Here is a 22,826-nt window from a genome sequence, read left to right as displayed (position 1 = left end):
AAGGAGAAACTGAAGTCTTTAAGAAAAGGCACTCTTTTGTGTTAATTTTATGTTACTAATCTCATTTTATAATTTTCAATAAAATTATAAAAGATATTCCATTTTAGCACTTGTTTTCAGAACAGATAAAGTGCCTATGATTTGTTCAAACTTTAATGTAGGTGAACCATGTGACTCATGCTATTGTCTGCGTTGAACGTTTCTAGTCAAAGGAGACACATCTTTGGTAAATCAATGCATCATAATGCATGGATTCAACCAGATAGAACTTTGAGGAGGAGGAAGAAGGGTGTGGGAGTTCTTGGGCCCAACATGATTCACTTTCAGCTTTGCTATGATATCAGCTCACAAGAATTTCTTCAATGAGTATGAGACAAGCAGACCACTCAAAAAGATTCTTCCTAACACTAATAACCATGTATAACTGCACAAATCTAAGAAAACTACTTGATTTGAAGACATCTGATATACGAGCCTCAGCCTATCATTTTGAAGCAACTCCATGATATTGTAAGGCATCCTTTCATTCAACTACTCCTTCACCAATGATAATTCCTTACAGGAATGTGTTCAAATCAATCAAATGAGTTTCTCCAAAAGAATAAAGAATCTCTAAACCAACTAAAGTTGTAGAAGTAATAATTGATACCAATATCAACGATGTCATTTTGTCGCTTCAGAAATTCTCTGTAACCGTTCCACAACTACAGGAATATCCTTTTCAGACAACAAGGTAAAACAAAAACCAAACCATCCAGGTTCAATGCAGTGACATGAGGTTCCAGGGGTAACATTGATCTTAGCTACATTCAAAAGTCTATCCCAGAGCTCAAGCTCCCCTTTTTCACTGTAAGAGCGCATCAACGCACTCATGTCAGCCCAACAGTGAAATCCCCCGTCACTTCTAGCACACTCAATCCCTAACTGCTTCAGTCTTGCCACAAATGCTTGGCACATTTTCTGAAGCCTTAATCTGTTAATCTCAATGAAATTTTGCATAAATCTTGCATCTGAGAGCATGGAGGTAAGCAATTGTTGGGTTGGAGCAGATATTGAAGATAACCTTGCCAGTTTTTTTGCAGCAGCTAGGACATTCTTGTTGCAGGAGTAGATAACACATGCTTTATAACTTGGAACAGATATGTCATCTGATAAGCCATATACTATATGGACTCTTTCTCTGTCATGATCTTCTACTTCCAAGATTTCTGCCATACTCACAAACTCCTCATTTCCATACGTAGACCCAGCATATATTTCATTAGAGATTATGTGGATGTTCTTCTCTCTAGCAAAGTCCAGTAGACTGCGTAGCGTTTCATGACTTAATAGATTGCCAACAGGATTTGAGGGATTTGTTATTATGATTCCACGAACTTTTTGACCTCGTTTCTTTGCCTGATTGAAGGCTTGGTCAAGTGCAGCTATATTTAAGTTGAAGTTATCAGCACTGCGGCAGGGAACAGGTACTATCTCCACACCAGTTCGCCATTTTGCAGCCCCATCAAAGCTGCATAATGTGTCAAAAATGAAATACTTATTTCTAGGGTAAAAAAATAGGTAACGAAGTGGGAACTTAAGGTTATTGAAAAAAAAAAACATAAGAACAGGAATCAAGTTAATGAAGCAAAAATTATTGTTACCTAGGGCTATGAGGAGTGGGAACTAGAAATGCATTTCCATAATCTGCTAAGCAGAAGCTAAGAATCTCGATTGCAGGGTCAACACCAGAAGTTATTACCATCTGTGAGGGGTTGAAGAATACTGAATTATCGACAGCTTGGGACATGAAACTTGCCACAGCCTGCAGGAATGAAGAATTATGCACAAACATTCAAAGTAAAAAAAGATACAAGTACGAGAAAATGAATAAATATGGTATCAGCATCAATGGGAGAAAGAGCTACAAGCTGACTACCATTTTAAAGAAAACATCAAAAGGTTTAATCAAAGATAGGCTAAAGAAATAGACATTTATTCGTCAAATCAAAATTGTATTAAGATGCTTGTTGCAAACAAAGTATCTTCGTTTGGGAAGTTCACAATCATTTGTTCTGTCTCTATTTTCACGTATAGTGGTTGAAAATGGCATTTGTAACATACTGCATCAACCTATTTACAGTGTTTTGAAATTGCGTTATGGCGTGGCGGGTTTTGACCTTGTCGCCATATAATGGTCGCCGCAACGTCATTTTTACGGCAGGCGAAATGGCGGCCGCAATTGTGGTGGCGTCGTGGCGGAACCAATGTAAATGGCGGAAATTACGGGGTTTTTCAAATTTTTGAAAAAAATTTGAGAATAAAACCCAAAACAGCCCCTGACAATTACTTCGAAAGACAAGGCTCTTAACAAAAAAAATTCAGCAGCCCTTCACAATTATTTCAAAAGAACAACGAGGTCCCTGTGCCAAAAAAAGTTAATGTTTTTTTTGCACAGGGGCTAATCAGTCCCAAAAAAATATGGACCTCGTTGTCCTTTCGAGGTAATTGTCAAGGACCGGGTGGAGTATTCACTCAAAATCTGAGAGTGTTTTGGCTAATTTAGGAAACTTAAGTGATTTCTCTAACCCATTAACCCTAATAATTAGCCTCTTATTCAAAAACTCCCCCCTCTGCCTCATCTTCACAAAAATTTCTCTCCGTCTCTGTTTTCTGCGATGCTACTTTCTGCGCCGCCGCTCTCTGCGCCACCCATCGCCGCCGCTCTCTGCGCCACCATCGCCGCCGCTCGTAGCACCAATCATTACTGCCGCTCATCACCACAGCCACTCCTTGCTGCCACTGCTAACCACGTTCCCTCCCTGTTTCGTACATCTTGTTTCAACTTCTCTAGTCCTAATTTTTTCTTTTCTCTTTTCCCTGTTGCCCCTCCTTTATAGATATTATCAATAAACAGTGTTAAACCTCTCTTCTTCCAATTTTTTTTTCATTCAGTTTACTATGTCCACTTCTAGATAATCGTGTTAATTTGGATGAAGTAAAATTTAGATAGTTTCTAATTTTTATATTTTATATTTTTTGTTTTATGGCTTTCTTATGACTTTTGACTTATGATTTTTTTTTGTGACTGAAATAAATTAAACAAAGAAAAACAAAACAAACAAACAAGGAACTGTTTAAATAGAGGGACAGTCCCGTTTAAGACTACTATTAAACTCCTCCCAAGGTGAAAGAAGCTCCACATGCGAAAGTTGTAACTTCATCGCCATCTTTGCCATAGTATCTGCCACCATGTTTGCATCTCTCATAATCAAACGAAAGTCAACACGCCAATTCCAACGCATGATATCTCTTATTTTGAGCACCAATGGATCAATAAACCCAAAACCATCTTGAGTAACAAGATTAAATGCTTCCACACAATCCGTCTCACAAATAACATCTCGTTGACCCACATCCCAAGCTAAGAGATATCATCTCCAAATAGCAAACAATTCTCCTTGAAGAATACTATTACTCTCAATCATTCCCAAACATCCCCTTTGCCAACTCCCATTACAATCTCTAATAACACAAGCAAAACCAACACTATCACCCGAACCAAAATAACTAGCATCACAATTAATCTTAAAAGTACCAATGGATGGGGGATTCCAAAAATCATTTAGAGTAGAGGGAATAGACATACGTTGTAATTAAAAAATATTCCTAAGCTCTTTTTCTGAAGTTAATGCCAGACAAATCACTTTTTTCAGAGGCCAAGTTTCATTGGGATTAAAGATGTCATTATTCCTTACTCGCCAAATCCACCAAAGTCACAAAAAGAACTTGAACGGATGCTCTCTGCTATGATACAAGAACCAGCTCTTCAAATCCAAAAGATGACAAGAAATATCCAACCTATGCCAGACAAGCTGAGCTTTTGGACAATCCCGAATACAATGTAAAACCAATTCCTGGCTAGAAAGACATCTTGGACACCTATCTGATGACGACATCCCTCTTCTAAAGCAAAAACTTGTAGTAGGAAGAGCCTTCTTAAGACACAACCAAGCAAAAAACTTATGCTTTTCCGGAACAAGCTGATGCCAAAGCCAAAGCCAATTATCCCGCTCCTCCCAACCAAACAGCTGCTTACACAACCACAAGTAACCATTGCGTGAGTCATAGACTTTGGCAGCAGACCCACTCCAATACCAACCCACTTCCGGACCTGCTTGCTCATCTGGATTGTAAGAGAGAATATTACCTTTCAGATTTTGAGATAAAGGATAATAAAGAGAATCCAAATGCCACCTACCAATCGACCAAATATCCTGTATCCGGAGATTCGAATCAGAAATGTGAACATAATCCATCTCATTAGATAACCGTCCTTCTCTCATCCAGCTAGAAAACCAAAAATTCTGGTTCAAATCTCCAATACACCAAGCAAACCCATCCTTCAACACTTCTCAAGCCTTGTAAAGACACCTCCAAATAGGAGAGTCCTTGTTCTTAGGATAACTAAACAGTCATATAGAGATGATCGGTATTTGGCATCCAACAATTGGACCCATAGCTTGTTTGGCTGCTGGAAAAAAAGTCCAAACTAGCTTCTTAAGAAGAGCAATATTTACAAAATAAGGATCTCTAATCCCCAAACCTCCATATTTTTTTGGAGTAACCAGTACCTTCCAACTAACAAGATTCAATCTTCTTCCATCAACTTGTCCTTTCCAAAGAAAATTCCTCATCATAGATTCCAATTTACTAATGATTCCTTTGGAAAAAATAGAGACATGCATCTGGTACGTAGGAATAGCGGCAGCAATAGAATTAACCAAGCAGAGTCTACCAGCCCGATTGAGTAAACTCCCTTTCCAGCTTGCTAGCCTACTCCGAATCTTATCCAGGACACCATTGAAAGCTGAACGAGTCACCCTAGAATGGCTAAGGGTAACTCCAAGATACTTGCCCAAGTCTTTGACAAATCTGATAGAGGATACCCCAGTGAAAACCTCTTTCTTTGTTGCAGAGACATTCTTGGAGCAAAGCGCTTTAGGCTTCTCCACATTAATCTTCATCCTAGATGCTTTGCAAAAAGTCTCTAAAACCAACATTACATTTTGCACTTGTCTCTTTGTAGCTTTATAAAATAGAAGCAAGTCATTCGCAAATATTAAGTGGGATATTCTTGGTCCCCCTCTAGAAATAGCAACCGGCTCCCACAAGCCTAAATCAACCTGATGACTAATAAAGCATGACAATCGCTCCATACACAACACAAAAAGATAGGGTGACATAGGGTTTCCTTGTCTAAGACCTCGGTTAGGAGTAAAGCCATTCAGACGATTCCCATTCCAAAGAATAGATAAGGAAGAAGCAGTGACACAATTCATAATCAAATTAAGTGTAGGAATAAGAAAACCAAAGCTCTTAAGGGTATGAGCTAAAAACCTCCAGTCAACTCTGTCATAAGCTTTTCTCCAGATCAATCTTAAAGGCTAGTGTGCCTTTCTTTGATTTAGTCTTCTTCATAAAGTGGAGGACTTCTTGAGCAATAATGATGTTGTCAGGAGTTTTTCGTCCCAGAATAAATCCTCCTTGAAGCGGGCCAACAATCTCCGCAAGATGAGGACGAAGCCTATTAACAAGGACCTTCGTGATGATCTTGTAAACTACATTGCAGAGACTGATTGGCCTGAAATCTTTCATAGATACCAGTGATTCAACCTTTGGAATAAGAACCAGTAAAGTCTCCAACATTCTCGGATCAAGAGTAACACCGGAGAATGCCTGCTTAACCATCTTCCAAACATTAAGACCAATGATATCCTAATATTCTTTGAAGAAGAAAGCTTGAAACCCATCAGGACCCGAAGATTTAAAAGAGTTCATGTGAAAAACAGCTGTTCTGACTTCCTCCATAGTAACTGGTGCCGTAAGATTATTGCAAGCTTCCTCATTCAGAGAAGGAAGAGGCACATCACCAACGCAACCCAAATCAACATCATCCAAATGACAGAATAAGCTTTTATAGAAAGACTCTGCTTCTCGACTCAGGACCTCTGGATCAGTTTCTCACACTCCATCCTTGAGAAAAAGGCCATGAATCTTATATGCTTCCTTCGCGCAAGAGTTTGAATATGAAAGAATATTGTATTTCTATCCCCGAACCTTACCCACTACTCTCTGGACTTTTGGAACCATAGGAGCTCTTCTTGCACTAGAGTATTATTATAATCATCAAGCAACTGTTGCTCTTTCTGACGAAAAAAAATCTTATCCACCACTTCCAAACACTTTTGTAAATAATTAATCTGCTGCTCTAATTCACATTTCTTAACAAAAATGTTACCAAATACCTTCGAGTTAAACTCTAGTAAATTCTTCTGTACTTCCAAAAGCTTGCCATGAATCCCTCTATTACTAGACCACCATGACTGGTTCATAATATCCCTATACCCAGGATGAGTAGCCCAAGCAGCAACAAATCGGAAAGATCGATTCCCTTTAGGCTGAGGACGACCTTTACAACGCACCAGAATAGAGTAATGATCAGACTGAAGCCTATTTAAAACTTCTGGATAAGCCTCTGGAAAGATAGATAACCAACTACTATTTATACAGACTCGATCAAGTTTTTTTGCCACGTCAACAAAATTTTTCACCCTCCTGTACCAAGAAAACTACCTCCCAATAGTCTTCAAATCAAACAAACCACTATCCCCTAATAAAGTAACAAACATGTCTGCTATTTGATGAGAAAATTGACAGCCCTTAGATTCATGAGAAAATTTGACTTCATTAAAATCACCAAGAACGATCCAAGGTCCTTGAAAAACCCTGGATTATGCAACAATATAATCCCAAAGGAGAACCCTTTTATTAAATTGAGGACTGCCATAAATACCACTACACCTCCAAGTTTTTGGCACCGTTGCCGGGGATTGTTCGAGTTTGGACAACTGACGGTTCATCTTGTTGCTCAGATTAGGTAATTTTCTTTTCAAAAAGTTTTCAAAAATCTTTCAAAAATTCTTATTTATTTTCGTTTTTCCAAAAAGAAATTTTCGAAAAACCCAAAAAAATTAATAAAATCATAAAAATAAAAAATATTTTGTGTTTCTTGTTTGAGTCTTGAGTCAATTTTTAAGTTTGGTGTCAATTGCATGTTTTAAAAACTTTTGCATTTTTCGAAAATTCATGCATGTGTTCTTCATGATCTTCAAGTTGTTCTTAACAAGTCTTCTTGTTTGATCTTCATATTTTCTTATTTTATGTTTTTTGTTGTTTTTCATATGCATTTTTGCATTCATAGTGTCTAAGCATTGAAAATTTCTAATTTTGGTGTCTTGCATGTTTTTCTTTTCTTGAAAATTTTTCAAAAATAAATATTGATGTTCATCTTAATCTTCAAAGTGTTCTTGGTGTTCATCTTGACATTCATAGTGTTCTTGCATGCATCATTGATTTTGATCCAAAATTTTCATGTTTTGGGTCATATTTGTGTTTTTCTCTCTCATCATTAAAAATTCAAAAATAAAAAATTATCTTTTCCTTATTTTACTCAAAAATTTGAAATCTTTGGGTTGACTTGGTCAAAAAAATTTTAAAATAAGTTGTTTTTTGTCAGTCAAGTCAAGACTTTAAAATAAGTTTTAGCACCAAATTAGAAGTCCCGAGACTCGAATCCATACCAGCTTGATCCAAAGGATTTTTCGCATGGCCTAAAATCTACATCTCATGGCTTTACTGCAACATAGTGACCATCTATCAACTACGGGCCACCAAGAATGACTTTCTCACGATCCCCAACAATATCAAATTTAACCAAAAAATATCCAAAACCCACATCCAACAAATCAAACCCTCCTTTAATGCGCCATACTATCCGAAGATTATGCATGAGAGCCGTGTAGCCATAATGCTTATCCAGCACCTTGATCACGATGGCTTCCTTATAAGGTTCAGCTAGACAGCTCTTTGCCTCCTTGGTAAAACTGACACTTGGTGGACGAGAATCACCCTGTTTATCTATCACTGTGGCGATACTATCCACAGATAAAGACCCTACTAATGCAAAGGTCTTAAACTTTTCTGCACAAATGACTTTATCTCTAAAAGAGATCTTGGATGGCTTTTCTAACCCCTCTCGAGAAGAATCCTCCTTAACACCGGATACAGACCCACCCACGCTCTCTCCCTTATCTCTTCCGATGGCATGGCCATCTTCCTTACCATGTTTCACCCTCAACCGCTCGTTCCCGCTCTCTCCTTCTCTCATTCTCCTTGAGTACGGAGTACGTACTCTTACTCTTTCTCTGCTAGGGTTTTTTTTTAATATTTAAATTAATATATCTATCTTTGACTTATGATTTGAACTTGATGTTATGTTTATTTGCTAAATTTACTATTATATTTACTATATTAATTAAATGCTTTATGATTAAAAAGTTGCTTGTATAAAAAAAATTATAATTTATTATATTTATAATTTTTTTACATATGTATTTTGTAAATAATCCGTCATTTTCGCCATTTTTCATAAGACTATTCACTATAATTTTATGGCAGATTTTTGGCTTACCGCTATGAGCCACTATCCGCAATAAAAAACTATAGCCTATTTATAATTATTAAAAGAGAATCCAAGTATGATACAATGAGAGATATCAATTTGAATTATTATTTCTTCCTCCAAGACCTATATTATTTCTTCTTTATAAACCCCGTTTAGAGCCATAGTCCTTGCCATGAATCAACATTACTTATCATCGTTCTTATCCCTTTCTTTCCTATATTTCGATGTAAACGACTCTGCAATGATGCCTATGCCTGTACCTAAAGCGATCCATGCCTTCTTGATTCCAACAAGGCCTTGCATTGAAGGGCCCGCAATCCATGAAACAAGGGTAACCTGATTTAATCAGGATTTCAGATTTGTTGATCACCGATGCCATTATGGTCTTTCTTTTCCTTTGGCTTCTTTCTCTCATTGTGTTGCCAAAATTTATTATTTCTTTCTTCTTTAACTTAGATCTATCTTACAGAGTATTAAAAGCAAAGGCAAGCATTCTTTATGTAATAATTTGTTAAAGGAACTTACTTGCAAAATGAGATGTCTCTGTGGACGGCATTTAGTTTACAAGAAATATACCCAACCACTAATTATCTGATTCTATTAGCATCTCCATTGACTGTGATTGTCATATTAGCTTATTAATAAGGTAAGTGCTCCTAGGCCAGCAAAAGTTTTATTGTTGAAATTAAATTAGATCTTTCTCTGCAACTTTAGTTATGTTTTTCTAGCTAGCAAACTCAACTTCTTTAAATAAATGAATAATTCTCAGTTAGCCAATTAGTCTAATTTCGAAAGTATTCATTTAGTATTCATAGTCCACTTTTGCTTGAAAGCAAAGAAAAAATAATCTATAAAATATACTATCACACACTAGAATGTATTTCATTTGAGCTGATCTCTTTGATATGATCACTACTCAAGACAAAAAATATATGATGTCTAAGAGGTAACAGGTAAGAACACTTGACTTAACCACGAAAAACAAAATCCTTAACAACACCTCCTGTAAGAAAGCAATGAACTAATTTGTTAACTACCAGTACACGTTCTCTTTGTATTTTTTTAATTAAAAGATATTCTAAACATATAATTAATAAATAGTAACTGTATTTTTATCCAAGTGAACAAGTGTTAGAATTATTTGGTGTAGCAATACTGTTTTCGTTTAAGATAAACGTTAGCGCTCTCATTCTCAGTTTCACTTACTAAACTTCTAATCACTTTAGTTGCAATGTTACAATAATAATCAAACAAATATAAAAATAATCAAGTCAACATACAATCAATTTAGTTCATTTTCAACGAGAAATAAACAGAGAAATGGCCGAATTAATTACCACTTTCAACTTCATGACTCCATCAAACGGTTGGCATCCAGAAATCCCGGTAATTCCAATCCCCGTAAAATCTCCTCCTTCCTCCAACACAGCGCCACTTAAATTCTTCTCCATCCAATCTTCCACCAAGTCCACACAAATCTATACACAGAAATTAAACTAAATTAGATTTATTAGAAAAAAATATATATATATGATTGGTCGTGTAACAAAAAAACAAAAACACAAACAGTGAGAACGCCAAAAAAAATGAAAAAGAAACTGACCTTGTTATCTCCAACGGCGAGATGAATTACACCCTCGGGATTATCAACCTCATGGTAAGGATTCTCCGCGGCTTTGTATAAACCGGCGTAGTAAGGCGAGTCGGCAGCAAGTGAAGCGGCCCGACCGGAAAGGAAAGCGGAAGGTGTGGGAGAGGAAAGATGAGTTCGTGAGAGTGAGCGCGGGTGGACGGAAAGTTCTGGAAGGTTGTTGTGAGAGGGTGAGGGAGTTGAATTGGAGTGAGGCGAAGTAGGAGGAGAATTAAAACGGTGTCGTGTTCGTGTTTTGACGTAGAGCTGAAATAGGTAGTAGAGTGCACAGGGGATTACAGAGCCCAAGAAGAGTCCCCCTCTGCCTTGAACAACTCCTTGAAGAGGGACTATCACTCTCATGGCAGTTCCTCCTCCGCCACTTGTTGAGGAGGACGACGACGGCGGTGACGGCGGTGGCTTCTTGTTCTCCTTCGTCGTCATTCTTCACGCTTCAGAGCTGAGACGTGGCTTATTGGGTTGGGTTTGGTTGGGTTAGGAGAGACGGAAACGCAAGAGGGGGTGAGTGTGGAATGTGAGAAGGGAAGGGGTTTTGTGATTTGGATTTTAGTAGTAGTAGTAGTATCCTGCTGGTCATGGTGTTGAATATTTTGCGCTCTGGCTGGCTTTGGTTTGATTCAGATCTTTTGAATGAGGACAAAGTGGGACTCAATTTCAGGCTTATGTCCAAGTGGGACTCATTTTTTGCCGCTCATTTTTGCCTTCCTATTGCTTTGCTTGGTCACTTGCTCTTCCCCCCTCTCTTTCAAATAACTGAATATTCTGTCCATACAGCTCCATACCCTGACGCGCACCCTCCCTACCCTATTTCCAAGCTATATTCATTAATCATTGCTTCCTTCTTCCCAAAATTCCGCAATAATTTTATTTTAGAATAAACTACTAAAATCACACTTAATTTCCAAAAATATTAAAAAAATCATTTTCACTTTTTTTTTTGTTTGAATAACATTTACTTTTGATCAAAACAAAAACATCCTCAAATGTTACAAAACGTGATAAAACTAAACTGTATAGAAAATACATACAAAAAACAAAATAAAAGTTCAATCTTTAGATTTTTTATTTTTCAAGAGTATTCTTGATTATTGATAAAAAAAATTCATAAAAAATTTATTTAACGTAAAATTATTTAATTTTAAAATAAAATTATTTTATTTTTTAATCATATTTATAAAAAATATATCAAAATCTAATTTTTAAAACACTTTTTGAAAATATATCTTAAAATATTTTGAGAATATTTTTATCATTAATAAAAATAAATAATATTTTTAACGACGTATTAAAAATACAGAGCAATTTTGGTAGGTTAACCTTTATTTTATTATCTAGTAATCCTAGATATACAATGGTTTTTGGTAACCAAGTTAATACATGTCTGAAAAAAAAATGCATGCGTGCATCACTAATTCTTTGTCTTTGTGCTTTTTCATCACAAATATTTTATAATAATATGTTTTTTTTTTTACTTATTTCTTCTTAACATAGTAAATAACGATTTTTAGCCATCAAAGATAACGAATTTTAGCCATAAAAAATTTGATTATTGACAAAACTAACTATAAAAAAATTAAATTAACTTAATATCAGAGGGGGAGAGAGAGAGGTGACTGTCATGATTCTCTCTTTCGTCGCCTCTCCTCTTTCCTCTTTCCTCTCTCCATATTTTTTTGTTTTGTTTTTGTTTTTTTCATCTCTTTTTCTTTTTTCTTTGTGACGAAGGTAGTGATCCATTTTATGGTTTTTCTCTTTCTTCCTCTTAATTTTATCTTTTCTGTTTCTCTTATGTGTGTGTGTTTTTTTCTGTGGATATAAGATTAAAACAAATAGCTATGACTTGTTATTTAATGTTCTTCGACAGATCATTTTTTTTTCAAGATATTTTTAATTTTTAGTCATATTTTATAATTTTATATTATTATTGATTTTTTTTGCTTATTAATGCTTCTTATTTTTTGAAAAATAAAAATTCTTTTCTTTATTTTCTAAAAAAAAAGAACTTGACAATTTTTATTTTCTGATGTTCTTTTTTTTTTATTAAAATTAAGAGGTTGAAAATGATAGTACAAGATAATTTTAATATTTAATATATTTTTTTAATAGAATTAATATAAATTTAATTATTGAATATTTTTGTCAAATAGAATTCTTTTTCATGAATATAAAATTAGTTTAATTTTTTTATAGTTAGTTTTGTCCGCGATAAAATCTTTAATGATTAGAAATAGTTGTTTACTCTTCAATTATTATTATATGATCATTTCATAAAATTAAAATTAACGTCACTTTTACTTCATTTTCAATAATTTTATACTTTATTTATTTTAAATTAATTACAAACTAAAATAAAATTAATTATAAATGAACTAAAATACCTTATTTAACAATTAACTATGCTTTATATTTTATATCTTATGAAACTTAAAGATAGAAAATTTTAGACAAATATGATATTAAAATGAAAAATAACACACACACGTGTTATGAATTAAATAAATGTCACAAATATTTTAAAAATAGAATAATGTTTTTTTTCTCTAAGAGCAACTCCAATGGTGAGTGCTTTGTTAATTTTTTGACACAAATGAATTTCTCACCGTTGGAGCAAAATAGAATGAGTCCTTGTACAAAAACCGATGGAACAAAGTTTCTCTGAATAGAGATTGGAAGTAATCAAATAATAACTTGCTATTTGACAAGTTATTATTTAAATAAATAATTATATAAAATTTAATTAATTATATTAAATAATTATATTAAAATAAATAATTATATTAAACAATTATATTTTTATTTAATTAATAATTTATATTAATTATTTAAATAATAATTAAATCGTAATTAATTTATTAATAATTATAATAATTAATTAGATTAAATAATTAATTTCTATTTAATTAATGATTTATAATAATTATTTATATCATAATTAATATTAAATATTATTTATATACCAGTTAGATATACTTTTATTCTCACACTTTTTATTATTCTTCTTCATCTTCTTCCAAGTTTCCGTTCGTCAATTATAGGGCTTAATTATTTTTTTTTGTATTAAGTAATTTTACAAATTAGTGTAACCCCGAATTATATATTGTGTATTATTATTATATATAAATTTATTTAATATTAATATATTTTAATAGTGAATTTTTTAAATTTAAATATTTAAATTATATTATTGAAAAAAATTAATTTCAAGTATTTTAATAAATTAATTAAGTGAGACCACAATAGAGACTAAAGTTAGTTCCTCCTAATGGAAAAGAGAGATACTTTGAGTTCCTATTTACTGTTTATGATACAAAAACTGATGTGAAGTTATTTTTAAAGACAGATGGATCATAAATAAGAACTGGGATGAGTTCCCTACTAAAAATAGTCTAACCCAACCCAAGGCATTTAGCTCTCTAAAGTCTAACGCAATCTTTTGAAATTAGTTTTGTCACTTGATTAGAATCCTTTAGCCTAATGAATTTTTATCCTTGATTAAATTAATGTTAAATTTATTCAAATATTGGCAATCTAATTCACTATTTTTCATCTTTTATTTCAAGTCTCCTTTCAACAACCAACATTATACACGAAAAAATAGCAATCAACCCATGCTGTGACATCTTTGCAATTTGCATCTCTCTGGAGTGAATATAAAATCCCTTAGGAAATAACCCTCGACCGTTAAAACTTGCAACTTCTGTATCGATGATTCTACCTGGTGTCCACCACCAACCATTGACGAACGAAACCATGTCCAGCGTAGCAAAAACGACATCATGTGTCCCCATAAAAATTTCAGTCGTCTCGTACATCAATGATCAACCATGTGAATTATTAAAAGCAGATACTCACCTTATGTCACTTCCTATAGTGTGCTCTAACATCATATCTATATATCATCATTTGGTGAGTTCTATGATACTTTTTACTGTGATGTCTAAATTGTTTAACTTGTTTTTAAAAGTAAAAAATAAAATATTTAAAGCAAAAAGTAAAATATTTAAAATTTATTAAATATTATTGGTGCACGGAATTGTGATTCGTACTCTTTATTGTTATATGGAATTAATTCCCCGACAATGGTTCCAAAAACTTGGTGCTCAATATCATGGTGTCTAAAATTTAATTCACAACTTCGCACAACTAACCAGCAAGTGTACTGGGTCGTCCAAGTAATACCTTACGTGAGTAAGGGTCGATCCCACAAAGATTGTTAGTATGAAGCAATCTATGGTCATCTTGTAGATCTCAGTCAGGCTGATTCAAATATGATTGGATTAGATATTCAAAAGATAAATAAAATAGACAGGAAATAAAGATAAAGTTACTCATGTAATCCAATGGTGGGAATTTCAGATCGGTGCATGGAGGTGCTGTGTTCCTTCCGAATCTCTACTTTCTTATTACATTCATCCAATCCTTCTTACTCCTTTCCATGGCAAGTTGTATGTAGGGCATCACCGTTGTCAATGGCTACATCCCATCCTCTCAGTGAAAATGGTCCAAATGCTCTGTCACATCACGGCTAATCATCTGTCGGTTCTCAATCAGGTTGGAATAGAATCCCGCGATTCTTTTGCGTCTGTCACTAACGCCCAGCCTTCAGGAGTTTGAAGCTCGTCACAGTCATTCAATCCCGGAATCCTACTCGGAATACCACAGACAAGGTTAGATTTTTCGGATTCCCATGAATGCCGCCATCAATTCTAGCTTATACCACGAAGATTCTGATTAAGGAATCCAAGAGATATGCGCCTGGTCCAAGGTAGAACGGAAGTGGTTGTCAATCACGCGCGTTCATAGGTGAGAATGATGATGAATATCACGGATCATCACATTCATCAAGTTGAAGTGCAACGAATATCTTAAAATAGGACTAAATCGAATTGGATAGAAAATAATAGTAATTGCATTAAAACTTGAGGTACAACAGAGCTCCACACCCTTAATCTATGGTGTGTAGAAACTCCACCGTTGAAAATACATAAGTGAAAGGTCCAGGCATGGCTGAATGGCCAGCCCCCATGAAGGTCTAAGGACTAGGCGTCCAGAGATGTCTAATACAATAGTAAACTATCCTATTTATACTAGACTAGTTACTAGGGTTTACAAGAGTAAGTATTGATGCATAAATCCACTTCCAGGGCCCACTTGATGTATGTTTGGGCTGAGCTTGATCTATCCATGAGCTGAGGCTTCTTTTGGAGTTGAACGCCAAGTTGTAACGTGTTTTGGGCATTCAACTCTGGTTCGTGACGTGTTTCTGGCGTTTGACTCCAGACAACAACATGGAACTGGCGTTGAGCGCCAGTTTACGTCATCTAATTACGAATAAAGTATGGACTATTATATATTTCTGGAAAGCTCTGGATGTCTACTTTCCAATGCCGTTAAGAGCGCGCCATTTGGAGTTCTGCAGCTCCAGAAAATCCATTTAGAGTGCAGAGAGGTCAGATTCCAACAGCATCAGCAGTCCTTTGTCAGCCTCTTTATCAGAGTTTTTCTCATGTCCCTCAATTTCAGCCAGAAAATACCTGAAATCACAGAAAAACACACAAACTCATAGTAAAGTCCAGAAATGTGAATTTAGCATAAAAACTAATGAAAACATCCCTAAAAGTAACTAGATTATACTAAAAACTACCTAAAAACAATGCCAAAAAGCATATAAATTATCCGCTCATCACAACACCAAACTTAAATTGTTGCTTGTCCCCAAGCAACTGAAAATCAATTAGGATAAAAAGAAGGAAATATACTATAAATCTCAAAATATCATTGAATATTAATTCTAATTAGATGAGCGGGACTTGTAGCTTTTTGCTTCTGAACAGTTTTGACATCTCACTTTCTCCTTTGAAGTTTAGAATGATTGGCTTCTCTACTAACTTAGAATTTCGGATAGTGTTATTGATTTTTCTAGTTAAGTATGTTGATTCTTGAACACAGCTACTTTTATGAGTCTTGGCTGTGGCCCTAAGCACTTTGTTTTCCAGTATTACCATCGGATATATAAATGCCACAGACACATGACTGGGTGAACCTTTTCAGATTGTGACTCAGCGTTGCTAGAGTCCCCAATTAGAGGTGTCCAGAGCTCTTAAGCACACTCTTTTTGCTTTGGATCACGACTTTAACCACTCAGTCTCAAGCTTTTCACTTGGACCTGCATGCCACAAGCACATGGTTAGGGACAGCTTGATTTAGCCTCTTAGGCCTGGATTTTATTTCCTTGGGCCCTCCTATCCATTGATGCTCAAAGCCTTGGATCCTTTTTACCCTTGCCTTTTGGTTTTAAGGGCTATTGGCTTTTTCAGCTTGCTTTTTCTTTTTCTCTCTTTTTTTTTCGCAAATTTTTTTTTGCAAGCTTTTGCTTTTTCACTGCTTTTTCTTGCTTCAAGAATCACTTTTATGATTTTTCAGATCATCAATAACATTTCTCTTTGTTCATCATTCTTTCAAGAGCCAAAAATTTTAACATTCATAAACAACAAGATCAAAATTATGCACTGTTCAAGTATTCATTCAGAAAACAAAAAGTATTGCCACCACATCAATATAATTAAATTAAATTCAAAGACAATTTTCAAAATTTATGTACTTCTTGTTCTTTTGAATTAAAAACATTTTTTATTTAAGAGAGGTGAAGGATTTATGGAATTTATTCATAGCTTTAAGACATAGTTACTACATACTAATGGTCATGAAGTAGAGACACAAATATAGATGACATAATAAGCATAAAAACCGAAAAACAGAAAAGAAAATAAGAACAAGGAATGAGTCCATCTTAGTGGCGTCTTCTTCTTGAAGGACCAATGATGTCCTTAAGCTCTTCTATGTCCCTTCCTTGCCTTTGTTGCTCCTCCCTCATTGCTCTTTGATCTTCTCTTATTTCATGGAGAATGATGGAGTGCTCTTGATGTTCCACCCTTAATTGTTCCACATTGTAACTCAAATCTTCTAAGAAAGTGTTGAGTTGTTCCCAATAGTTGTTGGGAGGAAAGTGCATCCCTTGAGGCATCTCTGGGATCTCTTGATTTGCAGTCAAATGTTCTACCACTGAGCTATAAACCCTTTAGATGAGTCTTTCCATCTCCCATGACTCAGAGGTGGAAGCTTTTATCTTCCTTTTTCTCTTTTTTTTTTTTGAGGTTTCTCTGGCCTTAGGTGCCATCAATGGTTATGGAAAAACAAAAAGCTATGCTTTTACCACACCAAACTTAGAAAATTGCTCACCCTCGAGCAAGAGAAGAAAGAAAAGATGAAGAATAAGAAGAAGATATGGAGGAGATGGAGGGATGTGTGTATTCGGCTAAATGGGTGGGATTGGGTGGGAAAGAGAATTTGAATTTTGAAGGTAGGTGGGGTGTATGGGGAAGAGTGGATAGATGTGAGTGGTGAATAAAAAAGCAGAAGGGATGACCATGAATGGAGAGAGAGAGGGTGAGGTAGGTGGGGATCCTGTGGGGTCCACAGATCCTGAGACGATCCTGTGGGGTCCACAGATCCGGAGGTGTCAAGGATTTACATCCCTGCACCAATTAGGCATGTAAAATGCCTTAGCATACCATTCTGGCGTTTAAACGCCGAGGTGATGCATGTTCTGGGCGTTCAACGCCCATGTGCAGCATGTTTTTGGCGTTGAACGCCAGTTCCATGCTTGTTTCTGGCGTTCAGCGCCAACTCTATGCTCTGTTCTAGTGTTGAATGCCAGCCAGATGCTCCTTACTGGCGTTTAAATGCGAGTAAGTCCTTCCTCCAGGGTGTGATTTTTCTTCTGCTATTTTTTATTCTATTTTTAATTTTTGTATTTTTTTCGTGACTCCACATGATCATGAACCTAATAAAACATAAAAGACAAATAAAATTAGATAAATAAAAATTGGGTTGCCTTCCAATAAGCGCTTCTTTAATGTCAATAGCTTGATGAGAGCCTCATAGGTGATCAGGTCAATGTTGTGGACTCCCAACACCAAACTTAGAGTTTGGATATGGGGGTTCAACACCAAACTTAGAGTTTGGTTGAGGTCTCCCAACATCAAACTTAGAGTTTGATTGTGGGGGCTCTGTTTGACTTTGTATTGAGAGAAGCTCTGCATGCTTACTCTCCCTTGTTACAGAAGGATAGCCGTGTGCCTTAAACACAAGGTAGTCTCCATTCAATTGAAGGACTAATTCTCCTCTGTTAACATCTATCACAGCACCTGCTGTGGCTAGGAAAGGTCTTCCAAGGATGATGCTTTCATCTTCTTCCTTCCTAGTGTCTAAGATTATGAAATCAGCAGGGATGTAAAGGCCTTCAACCTTTACTAACACGTCCTCTACTAATCCATAAGCCTGTCTTACTGACTTGTCTACCAATTGTAATGAGAATAAGGCAGGCTGTACCTCAATGATTCCCAGTTTCTCCATTACAGAGAGTGGCATAAGGTTTATGCCTGACCCTAGATCACACAGAGCCTTGTTAAAGGTCATGGTGCCTATGGTACAGGGTATTGAGAATTTGCCAGGATCTTGTCTCTTTTGAGGTAAAGTTTTCTGAATCCATGTATCTAGTTCACTAATGAGCAAGGGAGGTTCACTTTCCTAAGTCTCATTACCAAACAGCTTGGCATTCAGCTTCATGATGGCTCCTAGATATTGAGCAACTTGTTCTCCAGTTACATCTTCATCCTCTCTTAAGGAAGAATAGTTTTCAGAGCTCATGAATGGAAGAAGGAGATTTAATGGAATCTCTATGGTCTCTATATGAGCCTCAGATTCCCTTAGGTCCTCAATAGGGAACTCCTTCTTGTTTGAGAGATGTCCCAGGAGGTCTTCCTCACAAGGATTTTTGTCCTTCTCCTCCCTTGTGTATTCGGCCATATTGATTACATCAATGTTCTTGCACTCTCCTTTTGGATTCTCTTATGTATTGCTTGGGAGAATACTGGGAGGAGTTTCAATGACTTTCTTACTCAACTGGCCCACTTGTGCCTCCAAATTTCTGATGGAGGACCTTATTTCACTCATGAAACTTAAAGTGGCCTTAGACAGATCAGAGACTAAATTTGCTAAATTAGAGGGGCTCTGCTCAGAATTCTCTGTCTGTTGCTGAGAAGATGATGGAAAAGGCTTGTTGTTGCTTAGCCTGTTTCTTCCACCATTATTAAAGCCTTGTTGAGGCTTTTGTTGATCCTTCCATGAGAAATTCGGATGATTTCTCCATGATGAATTATAGGTATTTCCATAAGGTCCACCTATGTAATTTACCTCTGCCATTGCAGGGTTCTCAGGATCATAAGCTTCTTCTTCAGAAGATGCCTCTTTAGTACTGTTGGATGCATTTTGCCATCCATTCAAACTTTGAGAAATCATGTTGACTTGCTGAGTCAACACTTTGTTCTGAGCCAATATGGCATTCAGAGCATCAATTTCAAGAACTCCCTTCCTTTGAGGCGTCTCATTATTCACAGAATTTCTCTCAGGAGTGTACATGAACTGGTTATTTGCAACCATGTCAATAAGTTCTTGAACTTCTGCAGGCATTTTCTTTAGGTGAATGGATCCACCTGCAGAATGGTCCAATGACATCTTAGAGAACTCAGATAGACCATAATAGAATATATCTATCATGGTCCATTCTGAAAACATGTCAGAAGGACATCTTTTGGTCATCTGTTTGTATCTTTCCCAAGCTTCATAGAAGGATTCACCATCTTTTTGTTTGAAGGTCTGAACATCCACTCTAAGCTTGATCAGCTTTTGAGGAGGAAAGAACTTAGCCAAGAAGGCCGTGACCAGCTTATCCCAGGAGTCCAAGCTATCTTTAGGTTGTGAATCCAACCATGTTCTAGCTCTGTCTCTTACAGCAAAAGGGAAAAGCATGAGCCTGTAGACTTCAGGATTTACTCCATTCGTCTTTACAGTCTCACAGATCTGCAAGAACTTAGTTAAAAACTGATAGGGATCTTCTGATGAAAGTCCATAAAACTTGCAGTTTTGTTGCATTAGAGCAACTAGTTGAGGTTTCAGCTCAAAATTGTTTGCCCCAATGCTAGGGATTGAGATGCTTCTTCCATCAAACTTGGAAGTAGGTGTAGTATAATCACCAAGTATCCTCCTTGCATTATTGTTGTTAGGTTCGGCTGCCATGTCTTTTTCCTGTTCAAAAATTTCAGTAAGGTTGTCTCTGGATTGTTATAATTTAGCTTCTCTTAATTTCCTCTTCAGAGTCCTTTCAGGTTCAGGGTCAGCTTCAACAAGAATGCCTTTTTCCTTGTTTCTGCTCATATAGGGAAGAAGAGAACAAGAAAAGAAAGAAGAATCCTCTATGTCACAGTAAAGAGGTTCCTTATTATTAGTAGAAGAAGAAAGGGAATAAAGAAAGGAGAATCCAAACAGAAGGGTAAGGATAGGGGTAGTGAATTGAGATGAAGAGAGGTGAAGAGAAGTGTTAGTGAATGAATAAATAAATAGAATAATATGAGAGAAGGAGAAATTTTCGAAAATAAATTTTAAAAAAGAGTTAAATGATTTTCGAAAAATAAAGATAAGAAATAAAATTAAAATTAAAATTTAAAATAATTAATTAATTAAATAAAGAATTTTTGAAAAAGAGGGAGGTATTTTCGAAAATTAGAGAGGGAGAAGTAGTTAGGTGGTTTGAAAAAGATAAGAAACAAACAAAAAGTCAATTAGTTAGTTGAAAAAGATATTAAAATCAAATTTGAAAAGATAAGAAGATAAGAAGTTAGATAAGATATTTTAAAATCAAATTTTTGGAAAAGATAAAAATTTGAAAAAGATATGATATAAAAGATAAGATAAGATAGATTTAATTTTTAAAATTAAAATTAATTACTTAACTAATAAGAAACTAAAAGATATGGTTCTAGAATTTAAAGATTGAACCTTTCTTAACAAGAAAGTAACAAACTTCAAATTTTTGAATCAATCATATTAATTGTTAGCATAATTTCAAAAATTTGAAATAAAATTAAGAGAAAGATTTTGAAAATAAATTTAAAATTTTTGAAATTAATAAGATAAAAATAAAAATGAAGAAGATTTGATTTTTGAAAAAGTTTTGAAAAGATAGGATTTTTTAAAATTAAAAATTTGACTTGACTTGTAAGAAACAACTAATTTTAAAATTTTTTTGACTAAGTCAACTCAAATTTTCGAAAATTATGAGAAAATTAAGGAAAAGATATTTTTTTGATTTTTGAATTTTTAATAATGAGAGAGAAAAACATAAAAATGACCCAAAACATAAATATTTTGGATCAAAACCAATGATGTATGCAAGAACACTATGAATGTCAAGATGAACACCAAGAACACTTTGAAGATCATGATGAACATCAAGAACATATTTTTGAAAAAATTTTTATGCAAAGAAAATATGCAAGACACCAAACTTAGAAATTTTTAATGCTTAAACACTATGAATGCAAAAATGCATATGAAAAACAACAAACAACACAAAACAAGAAAATATCAAGATCAAACAAGAAGGCTTATCAAGAACAACTTGAAGATCATGAAGAACACCATGAATACATGAATTTTTCGAAAAATTGCAAGAACAATATGAATATGCAATTGACACCAAACTTAAAACATGACACAAAACTCAAACAAGAACACAAAATATTTTTGGTTTTTATGATTTTATAATTTTTTTGTATTTTTTTTATTTTTTTTCGAAAAAAAACATATAGGAAAAGAAATTAAGAGATTCAAAATTTTTAATAAGAATTCCAGGAATCTTTCAATGTTAGTCTAAAGTTCCAATCCAAGGGTTGGGCATGGCTTAATAGCCAGCCAGCTTTAGAATACATAGTTCAAGCATGTGAAGAGGAAGCCTCAATCCAATTGAGTTAGACATGGCTTTACAGCCAGCCAAGCTTCAACATACTTTATGAAACACTAGAATTCATTCTTAAAAATTTTGAATAATTTTTTTTTCGAAAACAAGGAAAAACTTTTTGAAAAATATTTTTGAAAACTTTTTGAAAAGAAAAATAAAAAGAAAATTACCTCATCTGAGCAACAAGACGAACCGTCAGTTATCCAAACTCGAACAATCCCCGGCAACGGCGCCAAAAACTTGGTGCACGGAATTATGATTCGTAGTCTTTATTGTTGTATGGAATTATTTCCCCGATAATGGCTCCAAAAACTTAGTGCTCAATATCATGGTGTCTAAAATTTAATTCACAACTTCGCACAACTAACCAGCAAGTGCATTGGGTCGTCCAAGTAATACCTTACGTAAGTAAGGGTCGATCCCACGGAGATTGTTGGTATGAAGCAATCTATGGTCATCTTGTAGATCTCAGTCAGGCTGATTCGAATATGATTGGATTAGATATTCAAAAGATAAATAAAATAGACAGAAATAAAGATAAAGTTACTCATGTAATCCAATGGTGGGAATTTCAGATCGGGCAATGGAGGTGCTGTGTTCCTTCCGAATCTCTACTTTCTTATTACATTCATCCAATCCTTCTTACTCCTTTCCATGGCAAGCTGTATGTAGGACATCACTGTTGTCAATGGCTACATCCCATCCTCTCAGTGAAAATGGTCCAAATACTCTGTCACAGCACGGCTAATCATCTGTCGATTCTCAATCAGGTTGGAATAGAATCCCGCGATTCTTTTGTGTTTGTCACTAAC

At 35.0% G+C, this 22,826-nt stretch overlaps 1 protein-coding gene and 1 non-coding gene across 2 annotated transcripts; one reads left to right on the top strand and one right to left on the bottom strand.

Annotated features, from left to right (window-relative positions):
• Positions 1 to 34: 34 nt before the first annotated feature.
• On the bottom strand, positions 35 to 10,953 carry LOC112803464 (probable aminotransferase ACS12). Its single transcript, XM_025846959.3, has 4 exons — positions 10,110 to 10,953; positions 9,844 to 9,984; positions 1,644 to 1,804; positions 35 to 1,510 (listed from the first exon to the last, which is right to left on the bottom strand). The coding sequence occupies exons 1-4, from the start codon at positions 10,578 to 10,580 to the stop codon at positions 664 to 666; spliced, it is 1,620 nt and encodes a 539-aa protein (XP_025702744.1). The 5' UTR covers positions 10,581 to 10,953; the 3' UTR covers positions 35 to 663.
• An 8,838-nt stretch (positions 10,954 to 19,791) lies between these two features.
• LOC112716744 (small nucleolar RNA R71) lies at positions 19,792 to 19,895 on the top strand. The gene has a single exon (XR_003160459.1). It is a non-coding gene; the product is annotated as a small nucleolar RNA R71 (small nucleolar RNA).
• Positions 19,896 to 22,826: the final 2,931 nt, after the last annotated feature.

The sequence above is a fragment of the Arachis hypogaea genome, chromosome 1 (assembly GCF_003086295.3).
Source record: "Arachis hypogaea cultivar Tifrunner chromosome 1, arahy.Tifrunner.gnm2.J5K5, whole genome shotgun sequence".
Classification (NCBI taxonomy): Eukaryota; Viridiplantae; Streptophyta; class Magnoliopsida; order Fabales; family Fabaceae; genus Arachis; species Arachis hypogaea.
Note: the sequence above shows the minus strand (reverse complement) of the source record. Positions and strands in the feature narration are given on the sequence as shown.